A 15,276-nucleotide genomic window follows, 5' to 3' on the forward strand; every position below is an offset into this window, starting at 1 on the left:
CGTTTATTTTCTCTGTGTTATCTTCAGAATCTGAGATTCTTTCTTCTATCTCTTGTATTCTGCTGGTTATGCTTGTTTCTGTAGTCTCTATGCATTTACCTAGATTTTCCATGTCCAGCCAGCCCTCTGTTTGTTTTTACTTCCTTGTGTCCGATTCAGTTTTTAAGTCTTGAACTGTTTCCATTATCTGTTTGATGGTTTTTCCTTGGTTTCCTAGGATAACATCAACTGCTTTATTCAATTCTTCAAACTTTCTGTTATACTTCTCATCCATTTCTGTAAGGGCATTTTTTACATGCTGTTTAAGGACATCAATCACTTTCATAAAGTCAATTTTTTCTACTTCTTCTTGATTAAGGTGTTCATGTCCTCCTGTTGTGAGGTCGCTAGGTTCTGATGGTTTCATGTTGTTTTTCAGATTGTTGGTTGAATTCTTGCATTGGCGCCTACCCATCTCTTCCTTCGAATGCTCCCCTAAGGATCTTCTTGCCTACTGATGTACCTTCCCAGTGATGGCACTCTCCCGAGATGGCTTTTTAGGTGCCCCAGTCATGGCTCTCCTGGTGCCCAGATCAGATCTCCATGCTATTTTGGTAGGTCATAAACAAGCGCCTACTTTGCTTGCTGCAGGCAGGCTATTGAAACAAAGGAATTTCCGCCCACCCGGCTGCCCTCCAGAGTCAATCCCAGCACCCAGACAGGCTGAGCTGGGTGCTGTTATGTGCCCAAAGATGGCAGGGAGGCAGAAGTGGGAAGGGTTCTGGATGCAAGCTGGGTGAGATAGGAAGAGAGAGCCAGCAATTCCACTCTTGGGAATATACCCTAGAGATGCCCTATCATATGACAAAGACATTTGTTCAACTACGTTCATAGCAGCACTATTTGTAATATCCAGAACCTGGAAACAACCTAGGTGTCCCTCAATAGAAGAATGGATAAAGAAAGTGTGGCACATATACAATTTAGAGTTCTACTCAGCGGTAAAAAACAATGATACCTTGAACTTTGCATGCAAATGGATGGAAATAGAAAACACCCACTGAGACAATGGGACTGATCTAATGGGAGCTCACCAAGGCCAGCTGGACTAGGACTAATGGAGCATGTGATCAAACCGGACTCTCTCTGAATGTGGCTGACAATGGGGCTGACTGAGAAGCCAAGGACAATGGCACTGAGTTTTGATTCTACTGCATGGACTGGCCTTGTGGGAGACTAGTCTGTTTGGATGCTCACCTTCCTAGACCTGGATGGAGGGGGGAGGACCTTGGACTTCCCACAGAGCAGGGAACCCTGACTGCTCTTAGGACTGGAGAGGGATGGGGAAGAGGGAGTGGGGGCGGAGGGGAGGAGGTGGAAATTGAAGGAATAAATTATAAAAAATGAATTATAAAAAATGAATAAATTATAAAAAAGAAAAAATATCAGGGCAGGGGCCATGCTTTTAAAAAGACAAAGCACGTATTAGAATAGTTGGGAGGAATTTGAAGGACGAAAGGGAAGAGAGAAATGGCGTAGCTGCATTTGTCTTTTTGAAAAATATAATAATTATATAATGATTTGTAAAGGACAATACAGACTCTACGGCTCATACTTCGGGGAGACAGTTGTGTTCCGAGTAGTCATTAAGTTTAATTCTCTACTGAAAACAGGATGATGACAGCAACCTCCACATGGACTTTCGTCATGGCAGCTTCCAACCTCAGGGCAGAAAATTTTGGCATTTCCCCTGCAGACCGGCATAAGGTAATAGGAGTTTTACCTACCATTGGCGTTTGCTGAAGCTGTTTTTCCTTCATTTGGGTCTTCTGTAGATGACCACCACCCCTCAAGCAGTAATCTCTGGTGGTTGCTGTCTGTTGCAGAGCAAGCTGGTTGTGGGGGAAGATGATCACAGCCATTGCAACCACCACAGCAGCTGTAGTTGGCCTTGTGTGTCTGGAGTTGTACAAGGTGGTTCAGGGGCACCAACAACTGGAGTCTTACAAAACCAGGTTTATCAACTTGGCTTTGCACTTTTTCAGCTCCTCTGCACCTCTGTCACCAGCCTATCACCAGGTACGGGGCCTACAGGTGTAGGATATGTTGGGGTTCCCATTCAGAGAAGCTGAGTACCTGGGTTGACTGTCTGTCCATCTGTCCCCATTAAGGCAAACATTTAGTGGACAGGTGTGAGGGATGGTAAATGGGGGAAGGAGAAAGCCAGGTCTTCGTGGTGTGTGTCCTTTTCTTTGCAAAGTTTCCACCTGCTGCCTGATCATCATTTAGATGAGGCCACAAGAATGTTTTGGACAAAAGAGCTGTGGTTAATACATGGTAAGACTGTTTGGGGTAGCCCCTTTCTTAGCACTTATCTTTGTCCTCCAGTATTATGATCAAGAGCGGGCATTGTGGGATCGCTTTAATGTACAGGGACCGCAACCTAGTAGTGAGGAGTTCCTAGATGACTTTAAGGTAGGGATCCTTCCTCCTTGATCTCCCTGTATGCGAGGACTTGCACATTTGATTTAGAACTGTCCATCTCAGAGTTACCACTCCCTTGTCTCCTGACCTCTGTAGACTGAGGCTGGAGATCAACATGCTGTCCCGGGGTGTGGCCTTGCTCTATTTCTTCTTTATGCCAGCCTCCAAGCTCAAGGCATGGTTGGATCAGCTGTGAGTTACTCTCTCTGGGCTGGTGGGAGCGGAAGCCTTGTGTGGGATTCTCAGCTTCCCACTGTGCTACTCATAGTTCACTTTCTTTTTCCGTAATCTGCCACCAGCTTTGCCTTCATATTTGCTTTCTTCCCACCTAACTCTTTATTCCCTGATTTCAGGATGACAGAGATTGTGAGCCGTGTATCAAAATGAAAACTGAGCCATCATGTAAAGACCCTAGTGTTCGAGCTGTGCTGCAACAATGAGCGTGGAGAGGACGTCGAGGTTCCTTATATATGATGCATCATCCACTGACCACTAACTGACTGTTTTTTCAATTCCCTTATTCCCTATGTCAGAACGCTTCCAGTTCTGATGAATCCTGAGTCCAGACCTCCCTGTTTCTAAGACCATTTTGATGCAGCTTTTTACATTGTTTAGAACTGAAATTCTTACTGATAAATTTTCAGTCTCTAAGTAGTGTCTCCTCCTCTCCTGTCAAGGGCGTGCATGCTGGAGTCCTGGGAAGGAGTGGAATCCTCATTGTAAACTGCCTAAGTTATGGTGACAGTGTCTGGCTGCACAGAAGCAGCATGGACATTGTCCAGCATTCAGATCCAATACTGAGGATTAAGCTTCAACTGTTCTCATAAATTGTGTTATGCTTGTAGCAATAAGGGCGGCTGGGCTGCGTCCCTGGCACCCGACCACCCGCACGGCTAGCTTTACCCGAAATAATTACATGGAAACTGTATTCTTTTAAACCCTGTCTGGCCCATTAGTTCCAGCCTCTTATTGGCTAGCTCTTACATATTGATCTAACCCATAATAATTTGTGTAGCCCACAAGGTGGCTTACCAGGAAAGATCTTAACCAGCGTCTGTGCCTGGTGGGAGAATCATGGCGACTCTCTGACTCAGCTTCTTTCTCCCAGCATTCTGTTCTGTTTACTCTGCCTATCTAAATTCTACCCTATCAGAGAGCCAAGCAGTTTCTTTATTAATTAACCAATGAAAGCAATAGATAGACAGACGACCACCTCCATCATATGCTGACATTCCTTTTGGTGTTTCTGCTTAGGGAGAAGTGAGGGCTGGGACAGGAAGACCATAGTGAGGTCAGTCCCCACCCAACATTAGTACCCTTTCTTTTCCCCAACCCCGCACCAGGCACAGTGATGTTCAAAGGAAGCAAGACTGTAGGCCTGGCTGCTCTGCGTTGGGACCCTATGTCCTATCTTTATCCTGTACCTGAACTCTTGTTTTCCTGCCCATTGATCATCTGAAATAAAGGGATATAGGGTTGTTATTAGGAATAAGGGCGTAAGGTTGATTGCAGCTTGACACACATATTATTATTGAATATGTATTTGCCTGGCTGAGGTTTTGTCAGTTTGTTCTTGTCTGTGGCTAGGAAGTCCTCTAATGTGCCTCTTTTAGTTGGGAGAGCACTTGACAGTTAGGGTACTCGATGGACCATGGGTGTGTCTCTTGTAAGCCACACATCCACCCCAACCCTGGCAATTGCTGTTTCCTACTTGAATCAGAACAGTTAATGTGCATTTCTTTATCTCTATTCTCCTTGTGACTCGGGGTTATTGAGTTGGGATGTTTGATGCTCTTCTAGTGTCCACTTTGGTGAAAAGTGTCCGTTCCCAACCTGCTGTGATTTCAGGTGCCTTGCTTCCTCATCTGTATATTGCATTCCTTTTTCTTCTTGCAGTGCTGGCCTCCTCCTGTTCCTGGATGGCTGTTGTCTATATTTATCTTGGAATATGTTATGAAGACTTACATTGATTTAAAAGACAGCTTTGCTCAGTGCAGTTATGTGGTTGGCAGTTAGGTCCTCTTGGTGTGGAACCATACCATTGGTTGCATCTTTTCCAGGCTGTTAGGAGTTTAGTCTTGGAGGTCTGAAGCAATTCTGAAGAAAATACCTGTGTGAGTTACCTCTGGCAACTTTCAGTACTCTCTCTTCATCCAGTAGTCCCCACATTTTTCAGTTTTTCTCTTTAATTAAAAATTTCTCTACAATCCATTTCAATTGTGTGTCCTCCTCCTGCAAACACCTCCCTACCTCATAGCTTTGAAAACGGTTACTTCTCTGTGAGATAATAGTATAGGGGTATCATTCCCTTCCCCCTTCCCCTGCCTTCCTCTAAACCCTCCAGTAAATTCCTCCTTGTTCTCTGAAATTCACAGCCATGTTTTTCATTAAATATTGTTATAGACACATGTTTATGTGTATGCATATATATGTGTATATATATTTATATATATATATAAATCATATGTCTATGTATGTATATATTCATGTATACAGCCTGCTCGTTCTGTGTAGTATTACATGTATGTTTTCTTCAGATTAAAATTGTTTATCCACTTAATATTTGATAAACAATTGGTATGTTCGTTCTAGGGAAGGCCTATCTCTCCTATTCTCAAGCATTCCTCAGTTGCCTGTAGTTCTTTGTCTAGGGTTAAAGACTCTTCTGTCCACATTGGCATGTCTCTTATTCTTGTTCATTCATGTTGTCAAGATGGCTCTGCAGTTAAGAGCATGAGAGCATGCCATTCTAGTAAAGAACCCAAATTTGATGCCTAGTTTCCTTGGTCTTGTCACTTCCCTACAAGTGTATGCTTTTGTTAAAGTGTTGTAAATACCACATCTAGTTATCCTTTGAGGTACTTCTTAACTGCTTTAGATTGTATATGGTCCTGATCTTGTTTAATCAAACACAATGCACAGCAGAAAGGCGGAAACTGGGACAAACAGCAGTGAAAGGGAAAACACAATATATAGAAGAAAGGCTAGGCAGCTGGCTCAGTTCTTCAAGTGTTTGCCACACCAGTGTGAAGACAGGTTCAGATCCCCAGCACACACGTAAATGCCAGTGTCTCAATTCCAGCAACTGGAGGTTGGGTATAAGGGATCTTTGGGGCAAGGTGGGTAGGTAGACAGGCTGAGTCTGCCAGGTTCATATGGGACACCCTGCACCATGTTAGAAAGTGAATCATGAATGAGGAAGATACCCAGTGTCAATCTTTTGGAGTTTTCCTTCAAGCTCCTTTAGGACTGATTTTATAGGCAAACATTGCTTAAACTTGGTCTTTATTTCTGAATGTTTCATTTTCTCTAAAAATTGTGATCGAAAGGATTGTTGGGTATAGTAGTCTGGGCTGGCACCACACCTCTGGTCTCTTACAGTCTTGCAGCGCATGTGTCCAGGCCCTTCTGGCTTTTAGAGTCTCCGTTGAGAAGCCGGCTGTAGCCCTAATAGGTCTGCTTTTGTGTTTTCTCCTTGCAGCTTTAATATTCTTTCTCTGTTACCTACATGTACTGTTTTTGACTGTTAATGTAGCATGAGGACTTTCCTTTCAGGTCCAGTGTCTTTGGTGTTCTGAATGCTTCTCGTGCCTTTAATGGGCGACTCTCCCTATGGGTCAGGGCAAGTTTCTTCTATGCTTTTGTTGAAATTACTTTCTGGGCCTTTGAGTTGTGATTCTTCCCCTTCCTCTATTCATATTTTTCTTAGGTTTGGTCTTTTCATAGTGTGCCAGATGTCCTGCCTATTTTGTGCCTGTTTTTTTTTTTACTCCTTTCTCTTTTTTTCCTTTTTTCTATTACTTTATAAATAATACCAATCAAAATTCCCACTTCTGCCTCTCCTCCTACTTCCTTCCTACTCCCCCCCACACACCCTCCCCCTCCACACCTCTCCAGTCCTAAGAGAGGGCAAGGCACCCTGCCCTGTGGGAAGTCCAAGGCCTTCCCCCACTCTATCCAGGCTTAGGAAGGTATGCATCCAAAGAGAATAGGACCCCAAAAAACAGTACATTCAGTAGAGACGAATCCCAGTGCCATTATCATTGGCCCCCTCAGTCTACCCCAGTTGTCAACCACATTCGGAGGGTCCAGTTCGATTCCATGCTCGTTCATTCCCAATCCAGCTGGAGTTGGTGAGCTCCCATTAGTTCAGGCACACTGTCTCAGTGGGTGGACCAACAACTACTTCGTGATCCTGACTTCCTTGCTCATTCTCTCCCTCCTTCCGCTCTTCAACTGGACCTTGGGAGCTCAGTCCAGTGCTCCGATGTGGGTCTCTATCTCTCTCTCCATCCGTCGCCGGAGGAAGGTTCTATGGTGATATTCCAGATAGTCACCAGCCTGACTATGGGACAAGGCCAGTTCAGGCACCATCTCCTCCACTGCCCAGGGTCTTTTCTGAAACTGATCTGTCCATTTCTTAGGTCTTCTCTGTATTCTGTTGGCAAGGCCTACCTCTGAATTTCCTGTTCAGGTTCCTAATTTTTTTGTTTCAGTTTTACCTCAAGATGGGTTTTCTTAGTGATTCTATTTCTACTTTCACATCTTGAATATTTTTCCTCTCTCATGTCTCTCTGTGTTTGTGGTTTTATAGGCTTGATGTGTGGATCTTTTTTCATATCCTCTTTAAGGGCCTTAAGCATATTCCGTTATGTATCGGTAGTCTTGTCTTTTTTTTTTTTTTTCTTCACCCAGATTGCATTTTTCGGCAACTCATGCAGATCTGTTTCTGGGTTCTAATGGAGAGGTACTGACTGTCCTGTCTTACATTGATTGCTTTTATTCTGGCATCTAGGCCTCTGAGTCTCAGATACTTCCAGATTTACAAGTCTATTCTTGTCTTTGTTAGAATGTCTTTTTCTTTTGTTGCTTTTGCCATATCTCAATCTTACGAGGGGGAGGTAGCTGTGGTCACCTTTAGGAATGCCTCCGATTCCTTACAGGAGTGACCACTGACGGTATCCAGTAGGATGTATTTCTAGGATTTGGAGACTGACACCAAGGAACGGGTATGGGCTGGCGGGTGAGTGGTCTGCAGTAATGGGTACATTTGTGATGGTAAAAGATTTCACTCTATACAGGAACTTCCAGAGAGTGCTGGCCCAGGCAAGGAGGAGTAGCCTTTTCACTGTTGAATGGGAGTCCTCCACACAATGAAGTTTCCTTCCGGGTAGGACTCAAAAATGCCCTAGCTAGACTCCAGAAACTGCAGGAGCTTCTCAGTTTTTCTCTGGATCACAAAGTCTTGGAGGTTCTCAGAACCTTCCACTTTTTGACTGACTCCCCCCAAGTTGTAAGAGCATTGGGAGCTCATTTTCTTCTCCCCCAAAACCTGGTAGACACCTTGGGCAGTAGGATACTACAGTCTACCAGTCCTGCCTATCGTTCCAAATTTAGACGAAATGTTCTAAAGGGACTCTAAAAGCTCTCTCTTACTGAGTTGTAAGCCCTCCAAACTCATTCAGTTATTCACCCAAATCTGACCAAAGTACTCAGATAATCGCCACCCTTATCCTTAGTTTCAAACTTCCCATTTTGAGGTTGATGCAGAACTAGACAACTTTCTTAAAGGTACAGCTGCTGTAAGGACAAGCCTTTAGAAGCTCAGGCATTGAGGGAGGAAGACACAGAGTAGGCAATGTCATCACGCATTTGACTTTTCAATCTGAGGAAATAAAACAATTCTTTAGGGCATGCCAAAGGGGACAAAACTAAACCCTCTGGTGCTGGCATAACAGGGAAAAACCCACACCTACCATTAGGGTCTTTCTGTCATCCCTCTCTAGAGAGGGATGCTTTATTTCCCTTTTTACCTGACCCCAGATGTATTGCTTCTGTCTCTCTCTGATGTCTACCAACTAACTTTATTTTTCCCCTACAGCTTATACATGCAGGAAATGTTTCAAGCAGTATTGAAAGTATAATGTAGTTGCAGTCTGTTTTACAAGTCAATGACTATGCTGAATACAAGTAATAGCAGCATGTTTTCCTTATCCTTTAGACTCTTTAATATAATAGGGAAAAAAACAAGTTGTCTCAAGAACCCGCATACATTCATACCCAAGTAACTTGATACAGATTAACAGTGTAAGCAAGCAAACTATTTTGTTTTCAGTTCCCTAACCACCCTGAGGCTACAAAGAAAGTACCAATTACCTTATTTTTTTTATCTCAAAGGAAATGTTACAAAGAAGTCCTTAAAGGTTCGAAGTCTGAGCTTTTATTAATGGAAAATGATGGGTCATCTCCACCTTGGCTCCTCAGGTTACCCACTCATCAGAACTGGGAACAAGGAATTCATCATCTCCTTTTTGGTCACCAAGCCATCCTAGCAAGAAAGGCACATTAGCCATCAGTAGCTAGGTTGCCATTGTCCCTTCCTGTTCCCTAATCTAGAGGGACCTTGAAATCCTCAGTAAGCTATCAAAGTATGCTTTAAATTATTTTCCAAGACTTTGTTTTTTTTAACATCAAAGCCATTAACAAAAAATGTTAACCTTAAGTCCTTATTTATAGCTATATTTCAGCTATGATGCACTGCAAAATCTGTGAAGATATCTTCCAACATTAAGATTAAAAGAACCCGAGCTCACTGGGCTTCTGGGACTCATTTGATTTTCTTAATCAGTAACCTAAGCCACAGACTGTATGGCTCCCCAGGAATACTAGCTGTGTGTCATTTTTTTGTTCTAATTTTGTATCCTCTCAGCCCCTGTTTTATCAAGAATGGGAACGACACCCCATCTTGCTTTTACCTCTCTTAGTTTTCCTAGTTAGCGAATCCTCTCATCACTGTCCCTCGCTGTATTTATTAAGGACTGTCAATCATCAAAATCCTATTTAAACTATCATTAGTATTGTATAAGAGTCATTGCTTCAGCTAAACAGTACAGCTCAGGAGGAAATCATCTCCAGTAAAATGGAGTATTTCCATGAGATAATCATGCCACATTTAAGGCAGTGGGAATCTTTCCACACCCATTCACGCCATGCTAGATAGGAGAGAAAGAAGGTAGCAACAAACGTAAACGTACATCAGATGCAAGAGATGGCCTGACCAAAATTCACCCTTCAGAGATTTGCTTCCTGGGAGGCCAATGTCCTGAAGTCAGTTGCAACCTGCTTCTCCTCTGACATGGCTACCTGCCAAAAGGCAAAGAGTCTGAGGACCCTCCCTATGTTAGCTCCCTACTTTTACCCCCACCCCCACTCCTTTCATTTTAATCATTTAAAATCATTTAATCTCCTGGTCATTTTAAGCCTTCTCTTCTTTTCCACTGAGCTCCAGGTTGTGAGTTTACAAGCAGGCCCAGAGCCCAAACTTAACACAGCTCACAGCTGGGAAGGAAGGAGATAAAATCTGAAGAGTCCTAATGCTGCTGTTTCTACTGGATCTCCAAGCCTGCATCCCTAACTGAGATAGGATCATCATTTTGTTCTTGGGACATCTTCCCTTAACCCTTTGGGCTGCCTTTATTATTAGTGCTGCACCAAGTCTGCGTACTCATTTTGACATCTACTGTCTACTCTTTAGTTAACTTGTTAGGCTTTTCAGGCCATCTGCCTCCATCTTTCCCTCCAAAGCCTTTGCCCTGGGTCAGGATGGCCCTCTAACTCTGTGTCATGGAGAAGGAGAGCAATAAAACACTGGACAGGAGTGGGGAATGGAGGATGGGGGCTGGGGGCTTTAGACATAATTTACTTGAAAACTGCTGAGAGGGTAAACGGGAGTTCTGATATATCCTCAGATGGAAGAACATGGATTCCAGGAGTCTCAAACTTCATAACATGCTGGGTGTGCCTTGAAGTTAGAGAGGCAGGGGACTGATGTACCTGTCACTGATTTCATTAGTATGTGGAAAACATGAGCTTTTCCTAAGGTAAGGGATGCCGGGTGGGGCTGGAGTTGGGGCAGCACAGCTGGATGCTGAACCTTACAAAAGCATGGTATGGGACTGCCTCCTGCTAGTGCTCTTGAGTGTGGCCAAGATTTAGTGTCCTTCCTTTCAGCTAAGCAAAGGTGGGAGGGAGTTAGTTTCCTCCTCCTGCAGGGCAGTCTGTCACCCACTTATGACCGACCCCTGGAAATATGGATGGCTACCAGTGTTATTCTTGTGAAAAATCTCAGGACAGTGGAACTGCTAACAGGCAATGCTGCTTGTGGGGCCTTGGCTCCTGCTTCAGAGATCTTGTCCACTCTCCCCTTCGGTTCCTCGAGGCCCACCTACCAACCCTATCCCTTCCACCCAAAGCTCCTGACAGAAGGTCTGGGTAAGCACCACAAGCCTTCATCTCTCGGGAATGATACCATTCTCAATTCCAGACTACTTCAGCACTAACCCTACAAAGACTTCGGGGAATTAGCTAGAAAAGACTCCCATATGGTGTGAGACACTTCCAGTGGGTTGGTTCCATAAGGTTGCAGCCTCTGTGTCAGCATACATACATCCCCTTCCCCTGCCCTCATTACATATGCACAGACACACAGACTCACAAACACACACACACACACACACACACTCTCTCTCACTCCTCTATTTTCTCCCCTGTGTGTCTGTGTCTGTGTCTGTGTGTCTCCATCTCCCTCTACTGCTCTCTCTCTCTCACACACACACATAAACACACAGATTTTGAGGCAGGATCAAGATATTCAATTTACGCATGAAACACACACACACACACACACACACACACACACACACACTAGAGAGATAGAGAGGCAGAGAGAGAGAGAGAGAGAGAGAGAGAGAGAGAGAGAGAGAGAGAGAGAGAGGAAGATCTATCACCCTTCTTAACTCTTCCTGTTGTTGAGTCTTTGAAATGTAAATATCAAGGAACAAAGGATCTCATAGTCCCCAGGTCAGTAGGAAGTGCCCAGTAAACAACACCTGCTTATTTCACAGATAAAGAGACAACTCCTTTACTTAAATAAATAAGATTATCGTGGTTTCATGGTTTGTTACTATGATTACATATTCTGATATACTGGTCCATTTTCTTTCAAAAGGAAAAAAAATAATATTGATATTGTTTGAGAGTTTAAATATATTCCTTTTTGAAATTATCTACAGTGTAGTTTTATCCTATCTAGCTTGCATTTTCGTTGAAATCTCATGCAGTTTGCTCCCAACTCCCTTCCATAACACAAATTGTTCCTGTACAAATCTCTTTGTTTCGCTATAACTTCAAGAGTTAGGCAGCGGAACAAAAGAGAGTTGCAGGTCCTTTTGAGCTGTCCGTGTTCTGTGGGCTCCTTTTACACCACTGGTCTGAAAGTTTCTCCCAGATATTGGCACTGTAGTCAGTTACCAGGTTTGTACTTCTTGGTATAACCCAGAAAAAGTTCAGAGCAGGAAGTATCAGTGAAGAGATGCCAAAAAAAAGGAGCAAAATCTCTCCAACTCCAAAAATTTAGCTGCCAATTCCAGTTATCACTGCAAAGAGGACAGTGTGATAGGCTGTCTGGAGAAAAGGCCTGAAATTCTAGACAGAGAGCTGCTTCCAAAGTTCAAGCCAGGATTAACTGGAAAGATTCCATGGCAACAGGTCCACAAGGGAGGAGGAGGAAGATAATTCCTAAGTAGGTCCAGGTGAGAAAGAGGAAATCTTTGGATAGCCAGAGGAATCATTGAGATCATTGCCCTTTATCTACATCTCTTTGTGAAAGGGTTTGTGATCAAGGAGTACCTTGGTGATGGGGTCCCAGGAATGCCACAATGATCACACTATGCAACAGACCTCACACAACTGAGAAATGGCTGCCTCTGAGTCAGGGTAGAGACAGTGGAAGACCAGAGAGCAAGCCTTATGGGGGTGTTGGGATATGGAGCATGCACCTAGGGAAAATTCAGGTAAGGCGGGGACAGTGGAAATGTGTCACATTGGCCCTCAGTGATGGGAAGGCATTGTTGCTGAGTCATTGAAGGCAGGGTAACGGGGTGGGTAACACCTGATTCTGGAATGTGGACAGTTCTCTAGTTAGCTAACACTTAGCATATATAATTCACACAAAGGAGAGAAGTCACAAAAAGTGATGGAGAATTCATGCAGAAACTTTCCAGAGAAAGATACACAGGTATCCCCTAGGAGAGATATATTTTCACTCATTTGAGTTAAAAATCTATTCAAAGACTTATGGAACCTTATTTGAGTCCATAGACATTGAAACAGTGCTGGAACACACTCATAAAACCCAATTACCAGGTGGTGGTGGCAGAGGCAGGTGGATCTCTGAGTTCCAGGCCAGCCTGCCCTACAAAAGACATTCCAGGACAGCAAAGGCTACACAGAGAAACCTGTCTCACAAAACCAAACCAAACCAAACGAACAGAACCCCATGAGTTAGAAGCATAGTAGTGCCACTGACTGTTTCATTGAATTCTAGAGAGCAATCTAATATCAGTGCCAATAATTTAGTGTTTACACTAGATGCTTTGAAAGTGGAGTAAAGCTCACAGGTTTTAAGACCATTTCAAACACTTTTTTCGATTCAAAGTGCTCAAAATATCCCAAGGTTCTCTGGATAATATTCCATGTTGTATTATAGCTAGTGTTACAGCATGTCACCGCATAGGCTCAGTGTCTGTTGTTTTCTTCCAACCAATGCTTTAGAGGTATGTCTGACTTACAGTCAGTCATTCAAATGTGATTGGGCAAGACTGTATTGTGCAACATAAATTATAATGAGGAAAGCATTCTGTGGGATTACGCTGATGAAAATGGAAGAGCTAATTTAAGTTCTGGATATAAACCTTTAGAAGCCTGGAGTTAACCACAACCTATGGTTCCTGGAGGTTCCCAGAGGAAACATTTGCAGGGGATCCTGTGCACAGAGTCTTCATTTTTGTTTTAAGTTTGTTTCTAATAACCAGACGGGGGTACTTCAACCCTCCTTAGCTTAAAATCTGCCAGTTGAGTGAATGGGCAAATGTCATGCACCACTCACTCCCCTCAGCACATCCCGGTCCCCTCGTTACACCTTTTGTATCAGTCCAGTCACTTTATATGCATGGAGTCTTGAAGTGTTAGTACATTCAACTACTTGGCCTGTATAGCTTGTTCCCGTGCCCATTCCATTTCTGATGCTTAACCGGACTCTGAAAATACAGCTTTGGTCTGTAATGCTTTTGTACAAAACCTTTCATTTTATAAAACAATTTGATGTTTAAAGACAGATAATATTCAAAAGAGAAGCAGAATGTGACTTCACATGAATGAACAGACGTTAAAGCTTTATTTTGCCAAAAGGTGTTATATAGCTCTCACGGCGTAGTTCGTAGGTGTGGAGTAAGATGATGAAAAGAAGGAAATCTCAGCTTTCCACAGTGGGGAGGAGAACTGAAGAAGAGACTCGAAAGACAGACTTTACATTATCACACTTTACTTATGTATGATATACAGGGACCCTGCAAAACAGTTAGATGCATTTGGTCTACAAAGGAGTGCTTAGCATGCTCAAAGAGGCACAAGCTGGGTTTTTGTTTGTTTGTTTCTTTGTTTCTTTCTTTCTTTCGTTTCATTTTCCCACAGGTGTAAGTTGTATGTGTTTCTCATAGATGTACCCATGGAAGAGCGATAGGTAAAACATAGTTTCCGCAGTGATGAAACTCTTGTCTGTTTAACAGTCTTAAAGATAGGCACAAGCTGTTCTAAGCATTCTCCTTCATTACACACGACACATCTTTACACACCTCGTTTGCGGACCCAAATAGAAAGGAGCAAGGCCTTTATTATGAGAGGAGGGAAATCTTTATCTCAGGCTGTAAATTATAGCAAGAGGGAGTATTGACATACATCCCAGCAGAAGCCAATGTCATGAGATTGCCACAGGGTCTTACCGAGATGCTGTAGCTATGCTGTTTTGTTCACTGGTGATGTCAGTTGGTAGTAAGTAGCTGTGGCTACTGTTGCTGCTGCTGTTGCTGCTGCTGCTGCTGCTGCTACAGCTGCACTTCCTCCTGCTGCTGCTGCACAGGTGCGGTGCTGAAAGGGGATGTCTCCAGGCTGTAAATAGCTTAGCTGGCTCTTGGAGGACAGCTGTGCAGCCCTAGTCCAGTCCTCTCTGTATATGAATGTGCACTGGTACTTGTTCCCTGGCATCAAGTTGTATAGTTTTCTTGAAGAGGCATCTGCAGGCAACAAAGTACCCAATCTCTGTGGCACTTTAGCTCTCCGGTGAGGCCGATACTTATAGTTCGGGTATTTCTTTCTGTGTAGGGTCTTCAGTCTCTGTGCCTCTTGGAAAAATGGCCTTTTTTCGGCTTCTGTAAGGCGTTTCCACTGGTATCCCAGTTGCTTGCTGATCTCTGTGTTTTGCATGCTGGGGTTCTCCAGGGCTAACTTGCGCCTCTGACCACGAGACCACAGCATAAATGCATTCATGGGGCGCTTGACATGGCCTTCTATACCCTCTTTATGACTGCCATCCGTGCCAAAGGATATCTTTTCTCCAGAGCCGATGATATCCTGAGGCTGTAAGCGTGGACTGCAGTAATCATGATTCAATATGCTGAACATTGTGGATGAGATATATTGTAACCAAAAAGAGAGACAAAAGAGAGAGAGAGAGAGAGACTGAGACAGAGAGAGAGAGAGAAAGAGAGAGAGAGAGAGAGACAGAGAGAGAGAGAGAGACAGAGAGAGAGAGAACAGTAGGTGTAGGAGCAGTAGGGGTGGGGAGAAAAAAGCCAAAAGTTAAAGTGTAAGAGCTGAAAGTTACTATCCAATATGTGTTTGTCACAAAGATTTTGTTATTTAAAGTCTGTAACAAAATATCCATGTCTCCACCCTCAGCAGCCCCACCTATTGTGCCGT

General features: G+C 43.6%; 1 protein-coding gene across 1 annotated transcript; it reads right to left on the minus strand.

Moving 5' to 3' along the window:
* Positions 1-14,313: 14,313 nt before the first annotated feature.
* On the minus strand, positions 14,314-14,979 carry LOC142842017 (sex-determining region Y protein-like). Its single transcript, XM_075959005.1, has one exon. The coding sequence runs from the start codon at positions 14,977-14,979 to the stop codon at positions 14,314-14,316; it is 666 nt and encodes a 221-aa protein (XP_075815120.1).
* Between the last annotated feature and the right edge of the window lie 297 nt (positions 14,980-15,276).

This window comes from Microtus pennsylvanicus, chromosome Y (assembly GCF_037038515.1).
Source record: "Microtus pennsylvanicus isolate mMicPen1 chromosome Y, mMicPen1.hap1, whole genome shotgun sequence".
Lineage (NCBI taxonomy): Eukaryota > Metazoa > Chordata > Mammalia > Rodentia > Cricetidae > Microtus > Microtus pennsylvanicus.